Source organism: Nyctibius grandis, chromosome 1 (genome assembly GCF_013368605.1).
Source record: "Nyctibius grandis isolate bNycGra1 chromosome 1, bNycGra1.pri, whole genome shotgun sequence".
NCBI lineage: Eukaryota > Metazoa > Chordata > Aves > Nyctibiiformes > Nyctibiidae > Nyctibius > Nyctibius grandis.
This window is the reverse complement of record NC_090658.1, coordinates 99,059,962-99,074,474: the sequence shown is the minus strand read 5'-3', so window position 1 is coordinate 99,074,474 and position 14,513 is coordinate 99,059,962. Positions and strand designations below refer to the sequence as shown.

General features: G+C 36.7%; 1 protein-coding gene across 1 annotated transcript in view; it reads left to right on the top strand.

Moving 5' to 3' along the window:
• ADGRB3 (adhesion G protein-coupled receptor B3) overlaps positions 1-13,232 on the top strand; it is a 492,392-nt gene extending 479,160 nt beyond the window's left edge. The window contains exons 28-30 of the mRNA XM_068399003.1: positions 4,590-4,625; positions 11,006-11,110; positions 13,044-13,232. Of these exons, the coding sequence (XP_068255104.1) occupies positions 4,590-4,625; positions 11,006-11,110; positions 13,044-13,232 (330 nt within the window). The remainder of the gene's footprint in view (positions 1-4,589; positions 4,626-11,005; positions 11,111-13,043) is intronic.
• The last annotated feature ends 1,281 nt before the right edge of the window (positions 13,233-14,513 follow it).

Genomic DNA, 14,513 nt, shown 5'->3' with positions numbered 1-14,513 from the left:
TAGTGGTGTAATGCAGACTAGAATAAGGAGAAAACCAGGCATTTGTCATTTTACAGAGATGGAGAGGGATTTTATTAGTCATTTAGTGAGAGCAGCTCTTTCCTGGTGCCAGCGGATTAGTGCATGCTGGTGTATGGAAATTCTTCTTCAGTACTCTATTTTTGTCCCTCAGTGAGCAGAGTTTAAAGTTTCTCTGGAATTACACAGAGAAGCTATACATGATTAGTACAAAGTAAAATTGATTTAAAATAAAGTACTACTGCAGACCTCTTTTCACAGAGTTTCACTTTGGTCCTGGCATGAAGGGTGGAGGTCTTTTTTTTTGCTGTAAAATGGATTTTATCAATTAAGATCAAAGAGCTGGAGAAATCAGACATGGAAAAAATCTTGTCAGATCATCTCTTCTATCAATGCAAGAACATTTTCTACAGCATATTTCTCTAATACATAGTCAAACATCACTTTCAAGACTAGAGTGAAGGGCTTCCACTGTTTCTTTTAGCAGATTATTTCATAGTTACACAAACTTTCTTTATTCCCAACAGCACCTCTGAAATTTCCTTTATTTTTTCTATTTTTTCTGAATTACAACTTTTCAGGTTTTTCTCACACCATCTTTGTGTATCAGTGTTTATATCCTTCCAAGGTTTCTGAGCAAGCTTCTGTGTTTGCCTCTTCCAGAGCTAATGTTTAAACAAGTTGCATCACTCTTTTATCTTTTCCCCTTGATCCAGTGTTATTAACTCTTTAAAAGTACTTTTTGCTGCTCTCATCTGAAATTTCCCCAGTTTACAGGCATGATTTGGCTTCTGTCAGTTTAGAGTGCCAATGCAACTCACTGGAGTTGTTCAGAAAGGGCTGTTCACATCCTTACCTGCTTAAATAGAGACTTGACTTTTTTTTTGCAGCATTCGTAATTGTGCATGGATTGCAGTTCACTACTTACCCATACCCCTCAGCTTTTTCAGAATTATCCCAGATAACTCCCTGATGCTAAATAATTGCATGTGTCTTTGGCTTTCTAGGCAGTCCTTTTATTGGTTAACCTTGCAGGTCTCCAGCATTAGGGCTCTTCAGCTTGGAAAACAGACAATTGAGTAGTGAATAGGGAACAATTATTCATATTTCCTATAATACAAAAAACAGGAGCATCAAATGAAGTGGCAAAGGGATAAACAACATTATTTTCTTTGTCACACTATGCATATTTAAATTGTGGAATTCACTACCTCAGCACATTTTGGATGTCAAAATTAGGAATAATTATAAAACATTATTAGACTAATGAAATAATGTAAAAAATGTTATTAAACTCAACAGAGTAAGCTCCTCTCAAGGAAATTCCTAAACCACTGAAGAACTAGGGAGGGTATTGCAGCAGAAATATCACTTTATACTTGCCCTTCTCTATATCATTCCTGAAGCATCACTGCAGAACCTGGGCAAATACAAAATACTAAATGAGGCAAACCATAGATATTATCCTTTACAGTCATTTGTTTTTTGTATTCTAGTAACATTAATACTCAAGTAGATCTCCAACTGATCCTTGAAAGAAACACCAGCTTCCAGTCTAATTTTTATGTTGGCTAAAATAATTCTGTTTTGCAGGTGGGTAAAAGAAACAGCTTTTTGAAAAGAAACATACTGGTGTGACCAGTTCAACAGCTCATTTGATGCAAGAGACTTTTTTTCCCTTATTCCACTTCACTCAGCTTCTGGCTTTCATTAATTTAAATTGTAGAATGAGCCAGATGGTTGATTTCTGAAAGCATCTAGGTATGTGTGGAAAACTCCACTTTTGTCAGCCAAAAGAGACACAACAAGTAAACTTCATTTAAGAAAAAAAAAGTATATATACAATCACAATTAAAGTTTTGATTTGCATGTTCTAAGCTTGTTGTATGTCATAGAGAAAGTAGGAGAAAAATTTAGTAAAATGACAACTTCCATTTGGGACTGAAGGGAAACTTCCATCCTCATAAATTAAGATTTCCAATGACTTCATGTTTCTCAATATGTTCCCTCTCTCAAAAAATAACACTGCAGTCACTTCAAGGCAATGATGTAGTAGCCAGGAGGGCCTGATCGTGTACCTGGTGGTGTCAGTGACAATATTGTAGATGATTTTCAGTGGTGCAGGATCACATTCATAACCAGCATCCTTTATTTTTCAGAAGTTCACAGAACTTCGTTGCTACTGTTCAGACCTATGGCAGTTACATACTTTTTATGTCTTAGGAGAATAGGCTCTGACAGCACTTGTGCTGTATTTCACCATATGCAGCCATGGAAAAAGTGAAGCACATGCACAAAACAGATGTTCTTTACTATATAAGTTTAGAATAAATGTGTTTGTGACAGATTCTTGTTGAGCCCTGGAAAAAGTCCTCACTGAGCTAAACCTGTTTGGTCATAACTGGTGTGATTTAACACCAAAATTGCAATAGTTACCACTTTCTGACAATAGCACAGTTAAATATGTTGCAGTCTGTTACATATGTCTTTTTACCATGTAAACAGTGATAGAGTTGTCTGGCTGCAAAACCTAATAATCCTGCTATGCCAATAATATTTTCATTGTGGTCAAGCAGACTTAAGGCAAAATGCAAATGGTTCAATTTTATAAATCACAGTATCTAGCAAACTACACATTTCTTCCTGAGTTTTCCATGTTTTCACTTAGGATTCTCAGTTAGATGGTTCAATGATATTAGGTTTATTACTCAACTGTAGCTTAAAAATAGCTTTTTCAAGCATTTTTCAAAGCTGCTTCTGTAAACTTCACCTCATTATCTGCTGTACAAGTTTCTTCTTCTGTAACCATTGAGTCTTTGCAGTGGTAGATGTGCTCTAATTGCACTTTAAAAATAGATCCTTCCTTATTAGAGATATGTAGATTTCTTCAGATGATGGTTTACTGGGGAATGATGAAGGCCTATGTCAAAGGTACATTTGTAGCGTGGCCCCCTTAATATGAGTGAGAAGTAAGAACTTAGCTACTTTAGGAATTTGAGCATAATGTCCTCATATTTTTCTTACCTCCGAGACCTTTGTTGTTTCCATGGTTTCATGCTACTTATTTTTGCAGAATTATTTAATTTATTTTTAAATACCCTCTTTCAAGTGTGCTAGGTTAAATCAAGCCTTGCTGATTAAAGATAGCCTCTGCAAAGCTTGTTGTTGTCGGTTGGTTTAATTGTTTTATAGACTGTTCTTTTATACTGCCTCCCGGCTCTTCAGGCATCAGAGTGTGTCAACAGTGCTATAGTGATCTTCTTCATATTATTGTGGATTGGAGCACCAAAATTTTACTACAAAACCAGACAATATGTCACAAAGTGGTATTATCAATGGCTCAGATACCAAATACTTTCTGCTTTCTGCAACTGAAAGACTTGTAAAATTATTTCTTTCAATTGCAAGAAAACAGAACAGCTTACTAAAACCTGCATGTTTGTTAAACCAGATAAAATCAAAGACTAATGAAGTCAGTAATATTATTCATCTTGACTTAATGAGTTTGATTTGTATCATCTTAATGTAGAAATTAGGTACAATTTGAAAAGCTTCATTCACCATTACTTAAAGCCATCATATCCTAACACAAAAATTAGGGTTAAATTGTACCAGCAAGCCTTTTTCGCTTCTTGGTACTTTTCTCTTCGTTTAAGTCTCCTTCCTGAAGGAGAATGTATGTTTTCTTTCCATTCACATGTTCTTTGCACTCTTTTTTTCAGCTCTTCCAACTGCTGTTTCTACATCTCTTTAGTCTATTGCAATCCATTCAATTTCCAACCTTAGGCGAAAAAAGATATTTTTATCTCTTCCTTATAATATTTCTGCTTCTTTCTGATATAATTTGACTTTATAATTGGTCTCTTTTAGAATCTGTAAAAAATTCTGTGCTAAATTATTTGTGATATCTCTAAGCAATTGTATTCTATTGCATTGTATACAAGTGATAACTTCACTAGTAAATCATTCTTGCTTTATATCAGATGTTTTGAATCAGATTTGTTGTAAGTGTAAAACAAAATCATTGCTTTATCCATCCAGAGTGTCACTGCAAACAAACAAGCTGAAGCTATGGAAAGTATAGATGGCTTCAGCTTGATTTTGCTCTCATTTATTCCATTAAAATCAATGGAGTTGTACCAATGTAAGCCGGATGTAGGAAAGTATCAATTTCAGCATACCTATACGAATCTAAATCATAGATACATATAGATAGCTGTGTAAAAAGTAGAAATATGACGATAATTTGTGAATCCTATGGGAAGCAGACAAATAGGTGTATTTTATACGCCAACAGGTTCAGTCACATGCAAATAACATGCACGTTATGCATCCTGGTGGAATGCAGTCTGATTTATTTCAGAGAAAAGAATATGATACTGGTCTAAAAAATTGTATGCAAAGTCACACATTAATCTTAAATTATCAAGATAAAATCTACAGCCTCTCACAGAATACCTAATATATATGATAGGAAAATAAGAATGTTATTCAGACTCATTAATATGATTTGGTGAATAGTCCCCTTGTTAATACAAGCTCTTTTTTCTTTCTTTTTTACTGCTTAATAGAGAAGAAAATCACGTTATTCGGACCTTGACTTTGAAGTAAGTTTTACTGAATTATTCCTGATTATTAAAATTATTTTCCTAAAAGTAAATGTAAAGTGTTCATTTTAGCAGATTTTAGCATTCTGACATAGTAGATGTCATACGGTTGTTCAATTGGTACTGTACAGAACATTCATTAAAACTACTTTGGTGCAACTTGTTTGTAAAATATTCTGAGATCAAACTGTCATATTGCAGTATTAACCACCATGGTTTCAGTTTTTAAATTCTCTGCCTCTTCATTTTCATCTGTTTTTCCTTTTTTTTGTTTTTGTTTGTTTTGCTGGCTATCTATTGAAAAAGTGTGACACTTTTGTAGGACAGGCCACGTTGTTGCAGAAGGTTGCTTTGTTCAAGAGATTCTAAACCATTTGTTCTATCTATCTCTCTTTCTTCAATACTAATTTACTGACATATGAGTTTCACATCCAAATAGTGATTATGAATGTGTCAAATTTTGAATGATGAAGTGCTACAGTTGTCAAAGCTTATGGATCAGATGCTATATAAAAAATCAAGTTCATGTAAGGTTCTTCAGTTGAATATCCACAATTTCAGACTTAGACCCCATTGAATGAGGTTTGGTTGTGCTGGTTAATGACCATTTTATTCTACCTCAGTCAGTATGATTATGTGTAGATGTGGTGCTTAGGGACATGGTTTAGTGGTGGACTTGGCAGTGCTAGGTTAACAGTCGGATTTGATGAACTTAAAACTCTTTTCCAACAAAAATGACTCTATGATTCCCTGATTCTATGATTAAATCTCTTAGAGATTTTTTTATTTGAGGTTTTTTTCTCTACTTTCTACTAGAAGCAATATAGCAGTTAGTTTTCAACGGGATGTTAATAATGTATGGATTGGGGGTTTTTGCATAGGTTGTCTGTTCAAGCATGTTAATAGTTGTTTGATATAATTCATTATGTGTGTCTCCAGAGAAGTTGAACAATCATAATATTTGCATGGAACCCGCAGATCTTGGGCTAAACTTTAACGTCCAGTGATCAGTATGTCAACCATAACTTTATAAATTACCCTCTCTGCATATGCAAACAGAAGCATTTTTTATTGTTATTTGGGCTGTAAGCACAGCACAGGTACTTTCAGATTTCAGATTCTAGTCCATAGAGAAGGGAGAGGCAGGACTAGTAAAATGCAGCCACAGCAGTGATCACAGAAGCCTTGCAATGAGAGAAGGGTTTGCTTTGGTGACCTGCTTTTGCTGAAATGCTGACCTTCCATGTCTAATTGTGGTTTCTTGGTAGTTTAACATCATGCCTTAGTCTCCTATGTCATTTTCCCCTAGAGAATATAGTTACCTTAAGCAGTCATGTAATGTCTCAAATAATGCACCAGACAAAGATTCACACAGTAAATTTGAGGAAAATAAAATGAAAAGATTATCCTGAATGTGCTTTAGGATAAATGCATAGAAAGGAAGAAGAAGAACATGAATCAACAACAAAATTCTGATGAGGAAGCAATTCTAAAATTAAATGCAAGTAATATGAACAGAAGTTTTATGATTATAGTGATATAAAGAATTCTGAATTTTACTGTTCTTTATTGAAAGGTAGGAATATCACGCAGCTTATTATGAGCTGTATTAACATTCTCTGTGTCAACAGATGCTGAAACATTCTTCCTATCACTCAGGAGAGCATAATCCAACACCAAATAAACACCAACAATACTGTAGACATTCTGCTCTCAAGAATCAGGCCTCCCATTACATATTTTCTTTTGACTCACATATAGTGTATTTAAGATGCTTACACCTTTTTCTTGTTTTGTTTGCAGCATTGTTGCTCCATGGCCTAATATTTTTAGAAATATGATTATAATGCAGAAGAATATATTTGTTTGTAAAAAGGGAAGGATGGGGCCACTGGGAGTCACTGCTGAGGAACTGAGAGGGGCAACGACACTGTGCCAGTTGCTGCTGTTTTAGAAATACTGACTCAGACTGACTAAGCCTGTAGGCTTTCCTGTGTTCTTACACATAGCGTAGCTGGCTGGCTGAGGTAAAAGAAAATAAAAAAGCCATAAAATGTTCAAATAGCCACTCAGATTCCTTTGCTCAGCAAGGTATACTGATGAAGGGAATTGAAATAGTGTTGCGTGGCCAAAACACTGCTATTCTGATACTTCTAAACAGCTTGACCTCAAAATAGAATATAGCCTGAAGGTGGGGTCAAGGTAGAGTGACTGGCCATACTACTTAAATGTTTAACACTTTCTCTGCTTTGTCTGTGACCAGTGCCAGCTGGCACTATCTGAGGCAATGTCCTTCCACAGTTCTGAGGATAACAAATGCTATGAATGTGGTTCTGAGGATAAAAAATGCTAAATACGCAGTATGGATTGGGCTGTGTCAAGTTTGGCTCCCTCCATCCTTTTCCTTTTAACACTCTCCCAGCAGTCCAGTATCCAAAATATGACCAAAATTCATAGGGCTGGGTGTTTTGGATCCTTGCTGCTGCTGGCTGTGGTAACTCCAGCCAAGTGGTAACTTCAACCCCAGTCATTATGTTCTGTTTTTCCCTGAAGCTGGACAGGTAGTTTTTCGTGAAGGCTCAGCACTAATACTTAGCTGTCAGAACAAATAAAATTCATTCTAATTATGTTGAACAGAAATACAGATGCTTTGGAAATTCCCAGGAGGACTTTATAATAGGTGTGCGCTGACACTTACGAAAACATACAAGAGAGTTAAACAGTGTTATTGATATGCATTTTAGGATTCAAGATCACAATTACCTTTAAATTCTATGAGAGGGTCTGACTCCTGAATTTCCCCAGCCATCCACCCCACTCTCCCCTTTCTATGAGGCATTCATTGGATCTCCTCTGGCAATAACATTTATGCCAAATAATTCAGAGAAGTGCCTTATTACCCTGCTCCTCACGATTCAAGTAATCTCTGGCTCTTTTTGAGCTCCAACCATGAGGGAGATCACAGATACACAGGACCACTGTGAATACCAGAATATCTTCTTTTCTTTCAACAGAGCAGTAGACTCTCACCAGCAATAATGCTAAATTGATCATTAATTGCTGGAACTGCATTCTTTCAGAATTTCATCTGCAATAGCTATTCATTATAACAATATTGCAAACTCACACAAAAGTTTAAAATCATTCTTTTACTAACCTGAAGACATCTCTCAAAGACAAAGGTGAAAAAAAGTATGCCTGCAGGGAAAAACCTTTCCCATTCCTAAATTTGGCAACTGATCATACCTATAACATCTTGAAAACACAGCATGTTTCCATTATGGGGCTGCAAAGGCATTCCCCCATCTGTTCTTTTCACTTAGCTGTTTCATACAATATTTGAGAGAGAGTATTTTTACCTGTGACAACATAGAAAATCTCCAAGGCAAATCAAATTACATTATGATGATGATGATGGTGATGATGATGATGATGATTATTATTATTATTACTGTTGTTCATAAGATTGACCACAAATTTTCATGAGAATATTTGTACTTGAGCTAGAGTTCAGCTAAAACCCTGTCATAAATAAAAAAGGGAGCTGGGTACAGAGTTATGTTTGAAGTCCTTCCCTTCTTGATGATAGCCATCCACACTCTGAATCCCCTTCTGAGAGTAGGTGTTCAGCAGAGCAAGGCTTAGTCTTTCCAAAATATACACTTGATGTTACTTGTGAGTAGGGGTAGAAATGTGGAACGGGTGTCAGTTCAGTCTGACCCGCTTTAGGGTGTGGGGCACAAGAGTTACGGAGCCTGCAGGAAAGACCACAAGAAGATGTGTGTCTCTAGCCTAGTGGCTAACTCAGGTGCTTCTGGAGAGGATGCGGCATTAATGGGCAAATCCCCAGCTGCTCTTAAAGAAGGTGCGCTTTCAAAGGGCAGCATGAGAAGCTCTTTTTCCATCCTGTTCAGGTCCTGATGCTACTACAATCATCCTAGTATATATTGGTCAAGATCTCCAGCTCGCTATTGATAAAAATTATGTATTTCTAAGATTGATAAAGCTGTGTTTTCCACATTGTCTGTTTAATAGAGAAAATGGATTAAGCCCCCACAAATACTTTGTGGGCTATTTTCTTATAAAACAGAAAGAATTACCCAACAGAGCACAGTTTCTGGAAAGCAGATAAGATGGTGCTCTCTAACAAGGAATTCAAAAGAAGTCTAGAACAGAAGAGTTAAAATCGGGAATTTAAGTTACTGCATCTTCAGTTCAGATCGTTCTTTATAAGCAGTGGGGAGGGGCAGGTGTCAGTGGGTAGGAATTACGGAATGGAAGCCAGGAAAACACAAAGCAACCAAAAGATCCATGGGTACATGTGCATACCAGTCATTCTGCTATTAAGAATAAAATTTCAGGCCCCTTTTCTGGCAGACTTCCCACTGCAAGTGTTTAATTTCTCCTCCCACCCGCTTCTCCTCAGGAATAATGTAATGAACTGAGTAAGACATTTGCATTATTCATATTTGCTATTTAATGAATTCTCGGGCACACAATTCAGAAAAATTGTGTACCAGAAAGAATGGTACCAGAAAGTACCATTCCTACATTCCTAGCCTTCTATTAAAAAGTTTCCAACTGGAGATACTTGTTTCACAGTCACATGCTATTTCCTGCTTTTAGAGCCAGTATTTTAACACACCAAATCTGTTTTATTCCCTGCAGCATGTCTCCTTATTTCAGCCAATAATGATCTTTGAGGCAGAACCATTCTTTTTTAAATTCCATGTATATGAAATTTGCTACATATACCTGTCTACCATACCAGCAATAGCTTAAAAGAATCCCTAGGAAGTCACTTAAGTGAAACTTCCCTCATAAATTTAGATCACCTACCTCTAGTTAAATTACATTTTGCATGGAGTTCCTCACCAAATCCTGCAAAATTGTTTCCCTTATTCACCCCACAACTCATGCTAAGTTAACAGGTCTTTAATTGCTTGCTGTATCTCATGTCTCTTTTGTGAATAATGTTACCAATTTCCTGTTCTCAGAAGGGAAACAAGTTCTCAGGCTATGGTGTAGCTTTATTAAGGATGATATGGTTATTACAGCATAACAGTAGAAATGCACGGCCAAGAGAGCAGCCACATTTCATGAAATTTATAAACATGGGATGCAAATGAAAGATAAAAGTTAAAATTTGTATTGGTAAAGCATTATTTGAGGGTCAGTGACTGCCACTCCATTTTAAATAGTACTAACTCAGACTTGGCAGAAGCATTACTTGCTGGGAAGGGTCACATTCAGGCACAGATATGTAAGTTTGCAGGGTTTGTCACGTACAACGCCAGGGAAAATCAGGCTTGATGATAAGTGGACATGCAGAGAGACTGATGTCCTGCACCTTTTCTATCAGCATTATTGGCTGGTGCCCTGGCTGTAACTCAAGTTCAAGCAGTTACAAAAGCTTAAGAAAAGCCAAGCTGAGCCCATCTGCTGTTGGACTGAGGTGAAGCATCCTCAGTCCCCGTCCACCCAGACCACAGGACCATGAGACTGGTTGAAGAGTAAGCAACCTTTGGCTTTGCTCCAGAGGCCAGTCTGAATCCATACCTGAGCGTGAGCTTGTTTGGAAACAACGCAGATGGTAGGCTTGACAGTCCAGGCTTGCAAACAGGCTTCACTCTCCATGTAGCTGCCAAGGCAGATACATGGCCCAGGGTCTCCTTCAGCTGTGGGGCCTGTTTGGAGTCCCCACCTCTTGCACAGGAGTGCCATATAATTAGTTTTTGTGGAAGAGTGCCCTGTGCATGGGCTAGAGGGAGGGCAGTTTCCAATTGCCCAGTCCATGACATAAGAAAGCAAGTAAAACTGAAAAACTGTGTCTCCTTTTCGTAATATGATTGCCATTTCAACTGCATTTTATGATGATCTGAATGACACAAAGATGTCTAATTAAAAAGACATAACATTTGGGACTTTTCCATTTTGGGCCAAGATTTCTGAATTCAGTGTTCTCATCACAATTATTCCGATAGGGACCATTACAAACTGCTGTTGCGTTCCTATAGAAATTAAAATATTAGCATCCATGCTGAAAACAGAAATTCTAGAAAATACTCCTAATGTGCAAGAGAAACATCCTTCTGAGAAACGGCCATCACTTTCAAAATACTTCCAGGCTAGCACAAAACCAGTGTCCCTTAATTTCAACAACTCAATAAATGTGGAGTAAAAACAGTCTCTTGTACACAGGAAGAACATTAAACAGAGCAGAAAGAAGGCTCAGTGCAATTTATTTCCATTGGTCAAGTCTATAGGGAAAAGATGGCCCTGCCAAATTCAATTTACTTTGTTATGTGGGGAAAATAATGCTTCTCTTAAAAAAGCCCAGATTCAATTATAAATATAAGCAATTATGTTCCATTTTGCAGAAGGTCATGCATACAAGAAAGAGGCACATGGAATTGTTTCAAGAGTTAAATCAGAAATTTCAGACGCTGGACAGATTTCGGGATGTACCAAAATCAGGCAGTATGGTAAGTTTTCCTTCTTAGATATTTAAAATATGATAGATCCTTAACAACAGCAATGAAACAAGAGTCCTTTGAATTCAGTATATTTCCCAAGAAGACCTCACTCTGTGCTATCTTTAGATATTTTCAGTAATCTGACCTATGATGAGACCATTAGGTTTTACAACTAGACCATAACTAACTCACTGGCATCATTGTAGATGACATGTAATTGAACTGTAGGGAACACATTTCAAATCTGTATGTGCCTACCAAGTCTAAAGGACTTTATATAGAGAAAGCAGCTCACTAGTGTAATTTGGCCAGTAGGGCTTTTCCTCTAGCTAGGCAGGCAGATATTAAATTAGTTACTACAAACAAGTCCAGCTAGATTCACCTATATGTGAGACGGTCCAGAAAGCACACAGGGTCTCTGTAATGCCATGTCTTTTCCATAATAGGTTTATAAATACTTACCATGGGAAAAGCAAAAATTAAATCATCCTCAGTTGACTCTGCTATCATCATAATTCAAATTTATACACACACACTCATACACACATGCATAACACCCTGACTTCATCTGGTAATGAGAGCAAGGAAATAGTTGATTCTGCCTAATTAAAATAGCTAATTTAGTGTGACGTATTTGTTAGCAGTAATATTATGATTCATAATAATTTTATACACAAATTTTATAATGTAAAAATTGTATATTAAATGGAACAAAGCTAGAATCATTGTATTCTATAACTTTTTCAGAAGAGCTGCTCTCAGACATGAAGAAGAGGTATTAAGCAGATGTGAGGCCAATGGATTTACATCATTTACATCATCTTCATCCAGCAGAAATTTGGCCCTGATTCTTTGATGAACCTTTAGTTGTGATATGTGTTATTTTGTGCTCAGTTCTCGCTCACTCCCCCTTCTGAGATTTGCTGACATGTAAAGTTTTCATTTGCCTCCCTGTTTGAGATTTGCTGTCCATGTAAAGCTTCAGTTAATTCAAAATCTCAAAGGGAATCTCAGTGGAAGAGTTGTGTTTACTCTGTTTCACATTGGTGCTATGTTTTTGAAAGGTCTGCTAATAAAAGCTGCCTAGAGGAATGGTCTATCTGTAAGACAGTCAGAGAGTGATCCAGGTACCTAAATATAGGCATCTCAGGCTATTTCAGATAGCCTCAGGTGTCTTAGTCTACAGTATGGTACAGGCAGTGATGACATAGGACTCAAAGGAGACCTGCATGTCTCAGGAAAGATAGTTGGAGATCGGGCAAAAATCCAAAGGCTTCTAAAATGGTGCAAAAATTTTAGGTTTTGGTAACTATGTCCCACCCAACATGTTACAGCAGAAATCACTAATTAAATTGGTCTCAGTCCATAATGTATTTTGCTCTATACAATTTAGCATTCAAAAAAAAAATTCAGTAGAAAATAATGAGCTTTCAGCCTGTTAATCCTAATATACATGAGCTCATCAGCCTGTAGAGCAAGGTAGCTCTCACAGCATTTTCAAGGACTAGGTTTCCATGGTTCTGTCATGCATCTGCCCCAATTTAAAATCCAGCTGCCAATCTCTGTTCCAAACCACTCCATATTTCAGTCAACAAGCTCTTCTCAATTACCTTCTCTTCTCTTCCCCCACTTTTCTACACAGCCACTATTAAAAAGATTGGTACTAGCTATTGGTTCTGGATCACTCGGCCATTCCTCATGTACACTGGTTCTCATGAAAGAAAGGGCTTAGCTGGCAGCTCAGGTGAGGAGCCTGCCAAAGTGTTGATTGTTCACAGAGAGCCACAACGGTGCTGAACACCTGCCAGCTTGGCTCCCTGCAAAGCCATTTCCCCTCTCTGGCTTCTGTGTCTCATGAGAGCACATTAGTGATCAGCCTTATAAACAGAAAACACATTATTTCATCCTTGTTTTTAATTTTTCTTTCTTCTCTGGTCTTCAGGAGAACTCAGCACCGAACAAGGCTCCATGGGACAGTTTCAAAACCACAGGCGACTACCAACACTATACAACGATAAATGTATTGGACACAGAGGCAAAAGATGCTTTAGAACTCAGACCAGCAGAATGGGAGAAATGTCTGAACTTGCCTTTAGATGTGCAAGAAGGTGACTTTCAAACAGAAGTTTAACAAAAACAAAAACTGAACAAAATGAAAGCAAAAGTAATTCATTGCACTGACAATAAAGAGACTTTGGGAATCCTGACACTCCTGTCTGAACATTGTGACTACTTTATGTCAGGTTCTTCCTGTGCCAAATGTCAGTGGTTTTTTCGTACAGTATATTCCCACTAGTGCGGCTAGTGGAGAACCAGGTGTACAATTCTTACCATCGTGTGTTGTAAGTACCCGTGGAATGGATTTGTAAGGTAATCTTTCTAGATAAACCTCAAGCAACGATTCATGTTGTAACAGCTTCATTTGGTTTAGTTTTCAAAAAACTTCACCATGAAGCACAATGTATATATTTATGCAGTTTTTAAAGTTTATAACAGTCTGTTTGGCCATTACTACACTTTTTACTTTATAATATAAAAGCGAAGTTTTTGTCATTAAATGAATGTCTGTTGAGCTACATTCTTCATTGCTTTAAATGCAATAAAGTAATAATCTCACTTTTATATGAATAATATATTTCACATCTTTATTATTGCAGTTTTCTCTGGAAAGCTCAGAGTAGCTTTCTCTGCTGCAGCTGTGTATAAAATATTTAAAATGTTGTATGGTGTAAATAAACCTTTGTCTACATATCAGTTTCTTAGTGCATTTTATTCTGTATTTGTTTATCTTAAATTTGCATATTTATAAAGTTTTATTTAAAAACACACATATTGAATATGTATTCGGAGTTTTAATAGTATGTTGTTCTAGATCCTGCAAGGAGTTTCTAAAGCATATTAGTAGGTTTGTATAGCCACTCTGCATTTTCTTAGGTATTCTTTTGTGACAAAAAAGTACGTTATGTTAGACTTGTCAGAATACTATTACAATTGTTCTGTTTTATAAGAATTTTTGTCTTGTTGCAGAAAGACAAATAATGGAAAATAAGTTTCAATGCACAGCACCCAAAGAAAATGTTGATTTATAATCATTATATCTTGTGCATGGTCTTGTTGCTGTATAACAACAAGAAAGACTTTACAGATAAAAAATTCTGAAGTATTTTAGACAAAAAAAAGTTGAGTGTGTTTCATATTATAAATCAAGAGCAGAGCATGATTTATATTGAAAATGCAGTTAAACAATTAAGAACAGAAAGACTAAATCCCCCTTTCCATGCTTAGAACCAAAAGCAAATCTTCAACATCTCTCCTCATCTACAGCATAGCTTGGGGCGGGGCAGACAGGGGAGGATATCTCAAATCCTATTTCTATTTCTAGAAAAAAAGTTTCCAAAACTATTTTAGTTCC